At 45.8% G+C, this 16,545-nt stretch overlaps 1 protein-coding gene across 1 annotated transcript in view; it reads left to right on the top strand.

The window, feature by feature from the left end:
* Nucleotides 1-1,085: 1,085 nt before the first annotated feature.
* Nucleotides 1,086-16,545, top strand: part of LOC103055225 (store-operated calcium entry regulator STIMATE-like) — a 32,424-nt gene continuing 16,964 nt past the window's right edge. The window contains exons 1-4 of the mRNA XM_007432625.3: nt 1,086-1,390; nt 10,584-10,632; nt 10,925-11,020; nt 11,771-11,892. Coding sequence (XP_007432687.1) covers nt 1,243-1,390; nt 10,584-10,632; nt 10,925-11,020; nt 11,771-11,892 — 415 coding nt within the window. The 5' untranslated portion in view covers nt 1,086-1,242. The remainder of the gene's footprint in view (nt 1,391-10,583; nt 10,633-10,924; nt 11,021-11,770; nt 11,893-16,545) is intronic.

The raw sequence follows: 16,545 nt of genomic DNA, 5'->3' as shown, positions 1-16,545 counted from the left end.
AAGGTGGCTTTAGAACTTCATTTGGTGAAGTTAGTTCATGCGTGGTTCACTTAACCATGGACTGGCATGTCGTGGGAGCATAGACAATGCTACAAAATCATGGATTGGCTCTGGGGTGTCTGCAGGGTGTGGTCAAAAAAGTCAAGATGGTGGCCATGACAGTGTGATTAAAACTCCACCCATCTGAATGGGCTTTAATGACACCATCACAGGCACCATCTTTTCTGACCATACCTTGCAGACGCCCCTGATCTGGTTTTCTGATCTTGAGAGGTTTCTCACCTTTCTCCAGCATGGCAAGGAAAAAAACTTTATTAGATATATCCAGACTTGTAATGCTTTACCCCACATCCCAGCAACATCTGGAATGCCCAAGGGATTCTGGGAAGCCTAGTTCATCAACATCTGGAAGGCTGAAAGTTCCCCACCGTTGCCTTATATCCTGACAAAATGGCTAGTAAACCCTCCTGCGATAATGTAACCCTCCTTTTCAGGGCACCCAGGATCCCAAAGTTATACTTCCTCTGCATATGGAGGTGCCATCTATGGCTCACCATGACATTCTCTTTCCTTTTCCCAGCACATCTGGAAAACTTCTGGGCCGTCAGAAACTGATCAGCGAATCGGTTATGCAGACCTGCTAAAAGACCGACTTTCCGTTTCGATTCTCTCCGCGTGCCGGGTGCTTTTCGGGACTCAAGACTTCGAAGCCCCCGTCCCCCAGGGGCTCACCATTCAAACTCTTCCTGGAAGAAAGGGAAGACGGGTCCAGGGCGGCGGGAAGAACCCCCCCCCCCCCAGCCCCGCGCATTGCAGACCAGGCTGTCCCGCAAATGCAACCCACAAAGCGCGCGCTGCGGACCGATGGTTCATCTACGCGCGGATGAAGCTGTCGTGGGGGCCACCCAGCCAAGTTCGGCGGGCCGCGGCTTGGCTGGAAAGCAGCGGGGACCTCCTGGCGCCTCCCGCGACGGGCTGGAGACGGGAACGGATCCCGCAGCCTGCAAGCCCGGCTCCCGCTTCGCCGCGGGCCACTGCGCAGCGGGCGTGGCTGCCTCCCTCAGAGCCGCGCCCTCCCCGGGGAGCTATATTAGCCCCTCCCCGAGGACGCGCCGCTGCTCCGAGCCTGCCGGGTCGGCTTCCCAGAGCGCGAGCCCCGCGCCCGCCGCTGCCTTCGCCTCCGCCTCCGCCTCCGCCTCCGCCGGTGCCTCTGCGCGGCTCTCGGCTGGCCTTCCGCCCGGGATGGCGCTGCTCTCCGCGGGGCTCCCGACGCCCAACTTGACGCGCGTCAAGATCCGCCCGCACGGCTGCGGCAACGGGGCGCTGCTCGACCGCTTCGGGGTCTTGGTCCAGGCGCTGCTGGCCCTAGTCGCCTTCAGCACGCTCATGCGTGAGTGGCCCCCCGCCCGCTTTGGCTCGCCTCTTCCTCGCTTTCTTTTCCTTCGCTTCCCTTTCTCTCTTCCCCTTTGCTCCTTTCTCCTTCCTTTCCTTTCTCCTTCTTTCCCTCCTGCTTTCTCGCTTCTTCCCTTGCCTCCCCTTTCTCCTCCGTTTCTCCTTTCCTTTTCTCTCTTTCTCTTTGCTCCTTTCTCCTGCCTTTGTCTCTCTCAACTTCCTTCCTTTCTCTCTTTCCCGCTGCTCAGCCTACCTTCCAGGCTCAATAATTGTCTTGCGTGGGATAGCCCAGGATCTTTAGCTGTGCAGTGGCAACGCTTTCTAAGACAGAGAACCTGAGCAGGGTGAGACAAAAAAGTCACTTTTCGTGAAGAAATTGTGGCCAGTCCGTGTGCTTCAGGTGGAACTTGATCGGCACAACACCCGTTTCTTTCAAAAGCCTCTCTAGTGCAGAGAAACCTTCCTTCCTTCCTTCCTTCCTTCCTTCCTTCCTTCCTTCCTTCCTTCCTTCCTTCCTTCCTTCCTTCCTTCCTTCCTTCCTTCCTTCTCTCTCCCCCCCCCCTTTCTTGCTCAGTCCTCATTGCTACTCTCCTTGGTCTGCCAAAAATCAGTCTTCTTCAAGGAAACCTTAGTCTCATCCTGTGCCTTTAACTGATGGTTGATTTGCATCTAGGCATTATTCTGTGATTATGTTGCCAGACAGAAGAGATGTCAGAAGAGTCAGTAAGAAAAGTTGGCAAACTGATATTTCATTGGAGCTTGGAAACTTGCCTAAATGTTATATTACTACTTTTTCCACCTGTTTGGTCAGTTTTTCTGAAGAGATGCTGGGGAAGGAACCACAATCTGAAATTCTTACATTGCATTCGAGCCTGATTGAGTTTGGGCATAGAGTCGTCTGGTTTCGAGGGGGGCCTTTCAACAGGCTTTTAACTGCCCAGTTTTAAGCAAGAAGTGTACAAACAATCAAAATAATGTCAGATTTTGAAGCTCTTGCAAACCTGAATATTGTCCCCCAATCTTCCAAGTGATACCGCTAACCATAGTAGAAATATTTGAAGTTTGGGTGATTCCTGTTTCTGCAATCAAGAGATCTAGAAGCTTGACTGTTTAAACTGAATCTTGACTTTCCAGGTTTTATCGAATGTCTTAAGAGATCAAATGCAGTTTCTCTGTGGTGAGGTGGTCCAGGGTACCTGTTTCTGAGGCATCCATGGTGAAAACTAATGTGGCCACAAACTTTTTCCTCCCGTCGCGTCAACCCCGTGTTCCCTCGCTAGGCCTCCCTGGCAAATTTGGCATCTCAGCTTGGCAACGTGTTGCTGTGCTTGGTTTTCTCTGTTGGGCAGCTGTTCTGGCGTCTTTAGCCATTGTTTTACACGCTTGGCCATCTGGAGAAGCTGAGCTAAGAATGGAAGTGCGAGATAAGGAGGGGGAAATGTTTCTCTGGTTTGGGTTGAAGACAGCTCCGCAGCCTGCTTTGTGCCTGGGAACACTTTAGCCCCCTCCGTCCCTTGGGGGGCAGACAAAGTAAAGTTCAGAGCCTCCCTTTTTGATGTTTAAGAAGCTAAGAAAAGCTCTGCCTGGACCACAAAGATGTATCTGGTCCAGCAGCTTGTTCCCACAGTGACTAACCAAAGAGGTCGAGCAAGTCTATGAGCTGGACACAAGAATAGCATCCTTCTGTTCACATTTCCAGCAGTTGCCAATGAGCTGGCAATTTTTTTTTTTTTTTTTAGTTTAATTTTCAAATCCGCTTAAACCTAGGACCGTCTCCCATGCTGTTATGAAATGCATTTATAAGGACAAACCCAGAAGTTACAAAAGCATGTGCAAACTTCTGAGTTCTGCTTGCAAAACTCTTGGTTGGGTTTTTCAATTCTAAATCAAGATGGGGATTTTAGGCTGATTGCATAATCCAGGTTAGAGGGCATTGAAGCTGGATTAGATTCATGGACTTTTCCTGTCTGGTTTATGGCTGTTATTTGAATAGCATTTAGCCCAGGGAAGAGTTCTAGGGAACGTGAAGGCTTGTCTTTTCTTCTACGTCATTTTCATCCCTCCTAGTAAAAGTATTGCAAACTATGAATGTGAATGCCTTCTGACTTGTAGCTAGTCATAACTACTTTAAAACCCTGGCCTTACAAAAAAAATATATTTTTATTTATTTTGATTTTTATGCCACTCCAATTGTGCAACTCTTGGCGGTCGGAGGAGAAACAACAGAACTAAAACACAAGCCAAATGGCAAAAACGAGACCGAAGTAGCAGAGAAAAATAATGCGGACAAGAAGAGGTGCGGGTGATGTTCCTGAAAAGCTCTTTAAAAAAGCTGCATTTTTGCTAAGCTCCTAAAAGCTACCAGGCACGGTAAAGCACATTGCAGTAATCTATGCCACTGTTTCTCATCCTCAGCAATGTTAAGATGTGGGGACTCCAACTCCCAGAATTTTGCTGGGGAATACTGCCCTAGAAGAACAACCCTGTGAGGTAGGCTTGGCTGACAGAGAAGGGCCTGTGCAGTTTCCTTGGCAAGATTTTCAGAAGTGGTTTGCCCTGGCCTCCTCCTCCTTCCCAGGGCTGAGAGAGAGGGACTGGCCCAAAGTCACCCAGCTGGCTTCGTGCCTAAGGCGGAACTCGAACTCACCATTTCCTGGTTTCAAACCCAGTGCTTTTAACCTCTACACCAGGTTGCAACATACTTCTACAACATACAGCACATGTCTACAACATACAACTGGTGGGCCAAATGCAGCCCACCAAGCAGCCTTGGGTAGCCCATTAGCATTTTTTGAAAACTTCACAAATCCGCTGGGGCCAAATGTCACTGCTGCCTAGCTTTTCGCATTCACCTCCACCCAAAGGATGTGCTGCCGAGCGCCTCCGATGCCTTGTGGATGCTGTCAGCTCTGCGAAACAGCTGAGCATCGTGCCCTCTTTTCCTTTGTGGCCCACCATTATTTTTAAGGTATTAATGTGGACTTCTCCTCTCTGCAAATTGCGCAGGCCTGCTGTGCATCATCAAACTGGCCCTTCCCTGAAATGGTGCTACGCCTAAACTCAGTTTCTCGTTTTTTTTGCAAATCCTTCACGGCAGCTGTCTTCAGTAGTTTCTCCCCCTAGTCTCTGATCCTTTTGAAATTGGCTGAAAACGGACAGACAGGTATACATTTGCAGTGTGCAAGGGATCTTTGGAACCTGCTATTCTTTGATGCAATGTTTCTCAACCTGAGCAACTTTAAGACAGGTGGACTTCAACTCCCAGAATTCCCTAGCCAGCCATGCTGGCTGGGGAATTCTGGGAGTTGTAGTCCACCCAGCTTAAAGTTGCTCAGGTTGAGAAACACTGCTTTGATGAAAAGTGAATAACATTCCCAAGACTAATAACCTAATCATCTATCTATCTATCTATCTATCTATCTATCTATCTATCTATCTATCTTTGTCGCTGCCCCTCTTGTAAAACAACTCTGGGTGGTTTACAACAAGATAAACATTCCTTAAAATACAAGCAAAAAGCAACCCTAAAAATAAATACATTTGAAATGGAGACGCTTCATCTGCTGAAACATCGCTCCCAGCAAGATCCTGGAAGTTGGTTACGTAAGATTCTTTAATCAATATTAGCGTGGCTTTTCATCTGGAGAGTAATACCTCAAAGGGGTCTTTCCTTGATGGTTCCTTTGGTGTGGCTCCCCCCCCCCCCGCAGCCCCCATGTCTACAATCTGGATTTGGAGTCCCACTCCCCTTCCTTCCTTCCCTTAGTTTGTCTGAACATGATTATTTTTGGAATCCAGGAAGCTATCATGGAGTGGCAAGATCGTTTCTTCCCTTGAGACAGACCTGCTTCTGTTCTACTGGTGAACATAACCTTCCCCCCCCCCCCATCCTGGCCAGAAAATGCATCAATCACAGGAGATTAAAAAAAAAAAAAAAGTCTGACGTGAACTCATGAGCAATTCCGTGATGTCCAAAGATATTACTGAGTCTGTTTTTCCTGATTTCAGCCCTTGGAATTCTGCAGGCACCATATTGCTAAATTCAGGGTCCCATTACTATCAAATCATCATCAACTGACAGATCTTTCTAGGTGAAGACTGAATCTGGGACTTTTCTGCGTGTAAATGATTTGCCCAGTCTACTATCTTCCACCCCTCCAAAATATAGTTACAAAAGGAACTGCAAATTCAGGGTTTGCAATGCCACAGTCAGTTGTTTCAATAGGTAGTACCAACTGTTTGCCTCTGCTGGGAAGCTAAATAGACTCAGGGTTGGTTGGTACTCGGATGGGAGACCACCAGGGAATCTAAGGATTGTAAGCTAGGCTGGGAAATTGGGAAAAAAAAATCCAAAAGAAGGGCAAATTACAGTTGTGTTGTTGCCAAGAAATCAGGATGGCTGTATCCATGAAATCAATTGGGGTTGAGCTCAACTCGAGCTGAACCCTGTATTTGTAGTAAAACATTTACCAAATGTTTGGTAGAAGAGAAGATTTCCCATTTGTTGTGTTCTAAGGATGGCCGCCACATCTCCGGTTCCGTCCTCTGGCACGCTTCAATCTGTGGCTCCACAGGTCATCCATTAAAGTTCAGTCATGGCTTCTAAGAGGGAACAGTTGGCTTTGTACGATACTCTGCCTGCATTCATGCAACCCTTTCGGCCTGGCTACTGAATTAATTCATTTCCTAGGTCGGCACAATTTACGGAAACATAAACGAGCCACGCAGGCTGGATGTGCCCATAACCACTTCATCCCCAAAAGAATTTAGCTAGCCAGCACTGTACTAAGCTTAACCCGTTGAGCAAATGCGGTCATTAAGTCAACATCAGCTTCAAAGGTAAGATAGCCACTTTAACGTTGCTTGTCAGCGGCTTTGTGCCAAAGATAAAATTTTCAGACTCTTTTAAAGTTTCGCTGAGATGAGGGCGGAGTTAAAGGGAAAAACGATTCCCCTTCGTTTTGCAGAGGCTGTAAATTTTGTAAGGAGTTAGGTGGGTTTTCTCAGGAATTGAAGCGAAGGGTCAAAATGGGTGCCAAAATCTCATCTCATCTCCTGTTCTGGTGGCACCTTTCAGGCAGCAAAAGAGGTTGCTGACCCCCCTCTTAGCACAGTGTTTGAATCGGAGCAAATAGCTGTCTGAGAAATCAAAAGATAACTCACTGTGGTGCAGCTGCGAAAAAGGCAAACGCAATCCTAGGCAGCCCCAACCAATTTATAGTATCAAAATCAAGAGAAGTCATCTTTCCTTACTATTCCACGTTGGCAGAACAAACGTAGGATTGTGTGTCCAATTCTGGGCACCACGTTTTAGGGAGGACATTGACAAAACTGAAGCATGCCCAGAGGAGAGTGGTCATGATGCTAAGGGGCTGGGGTGAGAAAGCCTTATGGGCAATGCCTGGAGGCACTGGATGTATTTAACTGGGAGAAAGAAGCTGAGATATGATATGGAAGATGTGATTGCTGTCTTTGAGTACGGTAACTGAAGGGCTGCCATTGTCAGCCTTACCAGGTAGACCAGACAGGAAGCAAGGCCAGATAAGATAACAGAATCTTGCTAGTCTGAAAGTACAAAACTCCTGTGGTCTCCTTTGCAGCCTGAGAAGTTAGGGAGGGTCCCTTCTGAGCCTCTTTCTCCACCCATTATGCAGCTGAGGGCTATGCCTGCTCTTATCTAACCATTCCCTAGGCAGCGTCTTTTTGCCCCATCTCCCAACATCTTTCCCCCGTACCATTACAGTCATGTAGAAGATGGGACAGAATGGTTCAAAATTGTTCCAGAAGGCAAGAATGAAACAATGGTTTAAATTACAAAGAAGTTGATTTGGGCTGGATATTGGGAGTGGGGGGGAATTCCTAAAAGAAAGAGCTTTTGAAGTATGGAACAGACTGTGTCAGGTGCTGGGTTCTTCTTTGCCTGAGATGTTTAAACAAAAGCTGGATAATCGTTTGTCAGGATGCAGTAGTACAGGTAATCCTCGTTTAGTGCCTGCCTCATTTACTGACTGTTCACAGTTACAGCGGTGATGAAAAAGTAATTTTCTGACCAATACTTGCATTTATGACCTTTGCAGGTCGGTAAAGCAAAGGAAAGCTGAAGGAAGATGTGAAGCACAGTCATGGTTTCACTTAGTGACTGCATCGCTTAACAACCAAGTGGCTGGTCCCAGTTGTGGTTGCTAAATGAGGGCTACCTATAGTAGATTTCTGCACTGGGCAGGGGGTTGGATTAAATCAGTGTTTTTCAATCTCAGCAACTTTAAGGTGTGAACTTCAGCTCCCAGAATTCCCCAACCAGCACGCTATCATAATTCTATGAGTTAGCTGTAAAGTGCATTACATTCAATTTATCTCTACCTGGTTTTTTTTTTATATATAATGGGAGCAATGCAATGCCCCCTTCTCCTGCTGTACTAGATTTTTGTCTAGACATCAAGAATCTTTTCCGTTTTCAACCCTGTGCAATTTCTCCCATAGAATGCAATAGAAATATTCCTGTAGGCATCTGATGAGGTCATGTGTATCATTGTGCAAATGACACAAGTTGTGCAGTTTGCATGATGATGCCCTGAAGGGCATGATGTCATCAACTCCCCCCCTTCCTCTTTTCAAGCAAGAACCGAAATTCAGCCCAGTGCGCTTTGCTTTTTGCTAGCGAGCAAAGACAAGGAAGTTGACAGATTTGGAAGAGGAAAAAGAAGATTCTTGGCTTGCGAGATGATCTCTGGATTATTATGTTTTTAAATCTTCAGTTAATGGGAAATAACACTTTTGAGCGCCGTCTACCAAGGCCTGAAACACAGTTGTCAAGTGTGATAAGATGGTAATTTAAAAAGGATGAGAGCTAATGATGCTGGGCCTCCTCATCAAGCCTCATTAAATTTGAGAGAGTGATCAGAGGCAGCGTAATTATCACAGGCAGTAAAACGGTTGCGTTTAAAGACAAAAGTGGGCTTGATAGGGAAATAATTAATTGCGCAATAGGCATTAATTCAACAATGACTCTGCACTAGAGAGCATCGGCTAGGATTAATGGTGGGTTGTGGGGGGGGGGGGGAAGCCCTGAGATCTGTTTCATTTGGGGCTGCCCTAAACAGTTCCAGGTAGAGGAACGGAGATGAAGTTCAGAGCAACTCCAATGGCAGTTACCAAACCAGTTGTCTACCGTGAACAAGACAGAAGCGTACGCATTCAACATTGGGAAAAATCAGAATTTGCTGGGTTCTTGGTGGTCTCCGAACTTGGTTCTATTCTGACAGATGTTTTGTCACCAGGCTAGATCACACCATCAGGGCCAAAACCCAACCCTTCAACCCTAAATTCTTCACAATCACAATTTCAGGCTTTAAATGGGACTTCTTGCATGGGCTACATATTTATATTATTTATATACTGACGGCATTCAAGAATTTGGCAATAAATACATTGGAGACTGCTTTATCAAGTGTGATTCTGGTTATTAGAGAAACCTGTTAAGAGATCCCAAGCCTTTTCATGCTTAGGAAAGCCCTGACGATTGGGTTATTTCAACAGGCCCCTTGTAAGGTTTTGAGCATCTCCTCAGTTGTTGGCCTTGCTGCTTCATTAGGTCCTGAGTTAATTATTGTTTGGAATTGTGGCCTTCTTTTTATATTTGCCATGCCCTGCAAAGTTATAGGAGAGGGACGGCATTCAAGAATTCGGCAATGAATACATCCATTTGATACTCCTTAGCAGCACTGCTTGTTTAAATTCAGTGTTTTTTTAGACATTGCAGTTGGATCCAGATGTTTCAGGTATGTGTCTGTGCTGATTTAGAAGAAAGGAAAGGAAGGAGAGTCAAAGATGGAAGGGACCCAATGGTGGCATTCATGCAAGATGCTTATCTTGGCCACTGAATTAACCCACTTCTTGGGTTCACTCAGTCTTCTCCACTAACCAAATGTGTTTGATTTCCAATAAGGCACCAAATACCTAACCAGGATTAAATCTAACCAAGTTTAGCACATGGGAGTGCAGCCAGTAGATCTTTAGCCTGGTTAAGCATCTGCAAACCCAGCCAAAATGCATGATTGCTGTTTCTTTCCCCCACTTGCTTACTCTCCGGGTCTACGAGGCTCTGTGGAAGCTGGGTTTTGTGGCTCATGGCTTTCTGTGCAAGCTGGGTTTTGTGGCTCTCAAGCAGCAGGAAGGCTTTACCCAGTGGAAGCTGGGTTTTGTGGCTCTAGCTCTACCTTCCTTGCTGCTTGAGAAGAAAAGCTGCTGACAGAGTAAAGCCTGCAGTTCGGGACTGGCTGATTTTTGTTTTCAGCAGACCGTACGTTTCAGGGGTCGGAGCCAGACGCCCCTGGCTCTGCACCAGCCAGAGCTGGACAGAGGGCCCCTTAGCTCGGCCTCCACCTGCTGTTTGTGTGTTTTGTTGCTGAAGCAAAATTCCTGCACTTGGAAGGAGAATGGCAACGTTTCAGAGAAGTCAAGGTCTGGATGGGCTGATGTCCAGTTTTTTTCCTGAGGCTCAGAGTCCAGAGCCAAGGAGTAAAAGTTAAATTCCTTTGCATTTAAACCTCATGCTGAGGAACCAGTAAATCTAAAACGTAGATTTTAGACTGTAAATTGATGTACTCTGGGTCGCCCCATGCAGAAGGGGCCTCCATGTCTCTTCAACAACTGCTATTGCCCCCCCCCCCCAATTTTCTGGCCATGAATGAGCTTCTCCAAATTTTCTTTTAATTCAGAGATTAGCAGCCTGTAACTCAGATACGGCCTGCAACTCCACTTTTTGCAAGTTTCAACCCTATGATTGTGCATGGATGTGTTTACCAAACAATGCCCTGAACAGATACTTTTAAACTTCAAGGATTAATGTATCTTATTTATCCCCACCCTTCCCCAAAACGGGCTGGAAATGTGGTCCCCTCCCTGTCCAGGAGCATCACTGGAATACTCTTGGCATTTCCTAGAGTTCCACTATTTTTATAAAGTGAGCCCCCGGGCTTCAAAAAGTTAGTTGTCCCCACTCCACCTTGACTGTTTAGTTACATCCCTAATCCTGGCTCTCTGGAGAGCCATGAGATCTAAATAAGAAATATCCAGTTTCATGCTCCGAATGCAACCTTTCAAAGGCTCCCCCAGCCAGGATGTTAAATGCAGTTTTCCATTGACCAGGCTTTCAAAAAAAAAAAAATGATATCCATATTGTCTTTTTACAGTGAAACGATTTAAGGAGCCGAAAGAAGAGAGGCGACCTTGGAGAATATGGTAAGATGTTTATTTTTTCCTCTTTTGAAAAAATGGCCAAAGTGTTTTGGCTAGAATGAGGATGATGTCATGGACTGCACTCTGCAATTTTAGGCACCATCTTCCTTTGGGGGAGTTATCCCTTCTAAAGTGAAATGCAGTCATTGTTTATTGGAAGTGTAAACCTTGATATACCTACAAACATTTTTCCCTTTTATTTTTTTTTCTGTTCTGTTTAATTAATAAATAAACCCCCCACCCCCACCCCAGGTCTTAAAACTTCTGTTGTCTCTTGAATCCGAACTCTTTCAAGGTTTTACGATACCTCGAAGCAAGCCATCGGCGCCCTCTTCATCCACTTTGCCAATATCTTCTTGTCGGACCTTACCGAAGAAGATCCTTGTTCTCTGTGAGTTTGGTTTTTGTGGATAAATCGTTCTGCCCTCTGGCCTGTCCTTTGGGGTAACGATGTTTGAATCCCAGCCCCGTCATGAACTAGGACCCTGCTACTTTTGAGCAATTCCTCCCTGAAAGCAAGAACTCAACGAGGGGTCGTATTCTAGCCAAAATCTGGTTCCCTGTAAGCCAGTGTTTCTCAACCTTGGCGACTTTAAGACATCTGGACTTAAAGTCTGGGGAATTCTGGGAGTTGAAGTCCGCACATCTTAAAGGTGCCAAGGTTGAGAAACACTGCTCTAACGACATCCCTACTGGTAATGTTAATGTTAATAAGATGAACCAGGAAATCAAGTATGCCAGGGGGGAGGATGTGACTAAGGAGAGGGTCCCTAATCCCACACCCAACAAACGTGGGGAATGACAGTTTGTGCTATCATGGCTGTTCTATGTTACATCCAAACCATAGCTGAGTCCCTAAATCCAAACTAGACCTCTGTCCTCCAACTTTGGTTCCATCTGGGAAAGTGAAAACTGGCATGCTTTCACTTTATAACAAGGTTTTTCTGGCTTCTAGTGAAGAAGAAGAAGATTCATGTATCTATGCTTGATCCCTTTCTAAATCTGGCTCCCCCAATCTCTGTTTAAAAATGAAACCCACTAGGTGGACATCCACCCACAATTGTAGGTTGATTGAGAGCCATCGTGAGTTTTCTCCAAGGTTTGCAACGTTTTGCTTGTTTCTCTCCTGGATCTGCCACAGCTATTTGATGAATTTCATCTTGGATGCCAGCTTGGGAATGCTCTTGATCTGGCTCGGAGTGAAGATGGTCTCGTGGATTGTGGAATGGTGCAAATGCACCTATCTTGTCTTTGGCGAGTATGGTAAGTCAAGACTGCTTCTCCAGTTGCAAATTTGCCCTTATGAGCCTCTGGAGCAGTGCTTCTCAACCTTGGCAACTTGAAGACGGGTGGACTTCAACTCCCAGAATTCCCCAGCCAGCATGGCTGGCTGGGGAATTCTGGGAGTTGAAGTCCACCCATCTTCAAGTTGCCAAGGTTGAGAAACACTGCTCTACAGCTATTGCAAGGCAGCTGTTTTAAAAAAATCACTGCCAGGAAAGACTTTAATTGTGGAACTCAGTTTCAGCATTACATTTGTCTGCCACTTACCTTGCTCGCTCGCAGAAATGAGAACTTTGTCCATCCATCCTAGAGTAATGAGGACTTTGTCCATGAATGTAGGTAGAAAAAGTCATTTTGCACTACCTGCTGCCAGATGTTTCTCTAAACCCTGAAAATGCAAAGGATCCTGTTTGATTTGGAACCCCCTGCCTGGAGAGTCCACGAGGTGGGGCTGGTCTTTGAATAGGTCTGTGGCAAGCTGTGAAAATGAGCAAAAGGTTTGACAAGGGCCGGGTGATTTCTGCTGACCTTTGCAGTCCCACTTCACTTCGCAAATAATGTTTTTAGTATATGCCTATAATCGTGAAGGCTAGAAACGGAGTTCTAAATAAAAATGAAGAATCACTCAGGCTAGGCCAAAAAATTTGCAAAACATTTTTCTTCTTTTTGTCTCTATGTGCATAAATATTGTGAATCTTGATTTAAGGAACTGTATTTTGCAGAGTTTGGATGCAATGGGTCTCATTTCTCCCCAGACCGCCCCCCCAAAATTATGCACAAGCCCGCTGCATCTGAAGTCTTCCAGATAAAGAAGTTAAATTGATGTTAAATTTATATTAACATCATTCCCAGGCATTGACATCATTTGTGTAATGACATAAATCCTTGTAGATGATTAAATTTACAATTTAATGGGACCCCCCCCCCATATATCTATGTGAGTATTTCGGTGTACAACTGTTCTTTCGTTGCTCTTTCTGTTTTCCATTTACAAAAATGCCTGATTTGGAACTATAAAACAAGTAACTCCGCTTAAGCTGAACCGACGACGTTTATTATTTATTTATTTTTTATTAAAAAAAAAATGAAGAGTAGGAAAAAAGTTGTTATACTTGATGACCTCCTCTGAAACTTAAGATACTAAGAAATGTTTTAAGTTTCAGAGGAGGTTATCGAGTATAATAACTTTTTTCCTTTTCTCTCTCTCTTTTTTTGCATTTCTTTCGCATCCTCCCAGTGAAGCCCCACCAGGGGGCAGCAGTTCCTACCAAATAGGGGTAACTAACAGGCCTAAATTTTCCTTAAAAATTCTGACATAGGCAATTGGCCAGAGAGGTGCCTCAGGATGAGCTGTGTCCATTCAGGAGATCTTCCTGGTTGCTCTTTGGTGTATGGAAGTTTGAGGGAAATTCTCCAGGTTTAGAAAATTATTCCTTTTGTGCTTTATTCTGGATTCAACACCCGTAGCTACTTAGGGCCGGAGGATTTTGGTTGCAAAAAGCAAGAGCTGGGCTATCAGGACTTGTCTTCAAAGCAAAAGTTGAAAATCAAGTTTCTAGTCCTTAAGACTGCAGGGAGGAGTGATCAAAAGTCTTTATACTGTTGTTTCTGTGACTGACGAAGAGAGATTTTGGAGTAATGGTAAACAGTTCAATGCAGGTGTTGATATAACATGCATCTGCTGTAAAAAAAAGGCCAACAGCATTTTAGGGACAATAAGAAATGGTATTGAAAATAGAGATGTCAGTATCGTCATGCCCATGTATAAATCAATGGGCCACCACATCTGGAATATCGTGTGCAGCTCTGGTCATCGTACTAAAAAAGGATGGAGTGGAGCTGGAGAAGGTTCAGAGGAGGACAGCTAAGATGGTCAAGGGGGTGGATCAGCTTCCCTGTGAGGAAAGATTGCAAAATTTGGGGCTTTTTCATCTAGAAAGGAGGTGAAGGAGAGGAGACATGATGGGGGTGTACCAAAGTATGCATTGTGTGGCTCAAGTGTAAAAGGAGAATCTCTCTTCCCCTTCCCCAAATACTAGTACCAGAGGTCATCCAATGAAATTGACTGTCCTGGAAGGATCAGGACGGGCAAAAGGATTTTTTTAAAAAAATGACCACAGTACGTAATGAAACGTTTATCCGATAGAAGAGAATCTCTGTAGCTCAGGGTTGAACTGTGGAGTCCTTGGTGCTCTCTGAGCTTGGTGGTTTGCTTGCAGACGTTTCATGACCCGACTAGGGAACATCATCAGTGCAAGGGAGGGTGGGGTTTGCTCCCTGATTATATACGGTAGCTTCCCCTGCCAGTGTTGGTGGGAATCTTGTTTTCTCCTTGATAGTTACACAAGAGGAGCTGTGTTACACCATAGGCCACACCATGGTTTCTTGGGGCATCACCCCTAGGACATCCCTCAAAAGCCAAGGAGGGTTATTAACCCCAAGGGAATTAAGCACCCCTGGCTTTCCGTGTTGTGTTGAAACCAGCCATTGGTGAGGTAGTCAGTAAACCAGTGCTTAATGCTGGACAGGGATCCAGAGAGTCCCTGTCCCGTGTGTCTTTCTGCAGTTGAGGGCATCAGAGAAACCAAAGGGCACTTCTAGGCAACCCCAAAACAGCTGAGTCTTCTCTAGCACGGATGATCCTTGGGCTGGGAAGCTTCTCCCATGGTGGACCTTGAACTCTGCAAGCCCTCAGACTTCCTGGGCTCTCCTGGCCTGTGGTAGGGCTGTGGTAATGCAGCGGTGGGAAGCATGTCTTTTTTTCCTCCATCTGCTGAGCTCTGAGCCAGGGGCCGGGCACGCGTTGGTGCAGCCTGGTTGTCATGGTGGTGTTAAAACATTTCCATCACAACTGTACTGTTTTGCAGAGCTGGAGGCCAGATGAGCTCCTGGGTTTGTTTTGAGTGAAGATGAATAATTAGACTTCCCGCCTCCACTGCCAAAGCGCTCAGTTGAGCTTTGGGGAGCGTGAATGCTTTCGAGAAGGAAACACCTGCCTCTGTTAAAACACACGTGACCCCCCACCCTCAACCGAGGGTGTGTTCAAACAACGCACGTCACCAATTCAGTGAAAGACCTCGTGGTTCCCTTTGCACGATGCTTTAAGATGGTTTAGCGTTAACTCAGGTGGGCTTTGCAGAGGCACGCGAGACAAATCCACCCGTTCGTCTCGCTTCTGGCCGAATGGATTGCGCGCAGCCAGGAAGTGGGTGACGTTAATTCAGTCCTTCAATTAAAAATTAAGCGTGTCATTCCAAAAAAGAGGCACGGGAGTGGGGTGCGGAGTGAGTGTAAGTGTTGAGCAGGTGACCCTCACCTGTGCAAAGATAGTTCTGGCCTTTTCGATGGGCAGTGAGATTGTGGACTGGATTTTCCCCTTGTTCAGGGACAAGAGAAGACCCCTAAGGTCAGGCTCCTGGAAGGTGGATGTGACACCCATTGGCAGGCCCTTGCAAGGGAAAAGGAGCTTCTGATGTGAGCTAAAGAATCAAGCTGCGGTGTTAACCCACCCCCTCACCCGTTGGAGAAAGGTTTGTGAACGCAGAAGTTGGCAGCGTGGCACAGGGCGTGCTGTGGTACCTGGGATTCCCCTAATGGGTGCTCACAAAAATCCACCTTTAATAAAAATAGACAACCTTTCATGAGGGTTCAGTATTCTTGCATCAAGTCTCACGAGATCTTGAGTCAAAATTGCTCCAGTGTTTTTCAAACTTGGCAACTTGAAAAGGTGTGGACTTCAACTCCCAGAATTCCCCAGCCAGCCATGCTGGCTGGGGAATTCTGGGAGTTGAAGTCCACACCTCTTCAAGTTGCCAAGTTTGAAAAAAACTGCTCTAGATTCAGTGATCTAGAGATTTGGGGCATTTTGTGGAACTGTATACTTATTTTTGAAACACTTCCGTTGTTCAGAGCCGTCCTGGAAGCTAACAATTGCCCAGTGGTGGTATTCACCCAGCATGCTGGACTAGGTTGAAATATTTGAATGCATCATGCTTCAGCATATTATTATTTTATTTATTATTATGTATTAATTACATTTTTCAACCGCCCATCTCCCCCCAATGGGGGAACTTGGCCAATTCACAACAAACATTAAAAATATAGAAACATATGATGGAAACCCAGGTACGATCTTCGTGTGTTGAATGAAGCAAGCCACCATATTCAGCCTTAAGGTTTTATTTGGGCAAGGCGTGTCCTGGGAACATAGGAGCTGATCTGTCGTGTTGTATGAACCCAGCTCAAGTGTTTTGCGGCTGACGGAGGATTTAAACCCAACCTTTCAGAGTCTTGCACCAGTTTGCCTAAGACTGTTGCCTCTCTCCAGAAGCTACTCCAATACACGATCTTATGTTCTGATGTCGTTTAAGGGAGTGATTCATTTCTAATACGCGCTCTCTCCCTCTACCCGTCCCACCGTATGGAAATGTCAAGCAAAATATTTTCTCTTTAAATGGAAGTGACCTTTTTAGCTAGGCTCTGGTGCTTTTTTAAAGAGGAGTGTAAAAATGGTCCTTCTCTGGACTTTTTCTCACAGCTGTCAAAATCGCTGCAATTTTTTCCCTCCCGTGCAAGCAGGCGTTTGCAGAGACTGGTTTTACCCCCACTCTAAAAAGCTGAGAGTCATGCGTA

This window comes from Python bivittatus, unplaced genomic scaffold (genome assembly GCF_059951505.1).
Source record: "Python bivittatus isolate LINGU-HERP-01145 unplaced genomic scaffold, Pbiv_v1 ctg000330_np1212, whole genome shotgun sequence".
Lineage (NCBI taxonomy): Eukaryota > Metazoa > Chordata > Lepidosauria > Squamata > Pythonidae > Python > Python bivittatus.
This window is presented reverse-complemented; position numbering and strand designations above follow the sequence as displayed.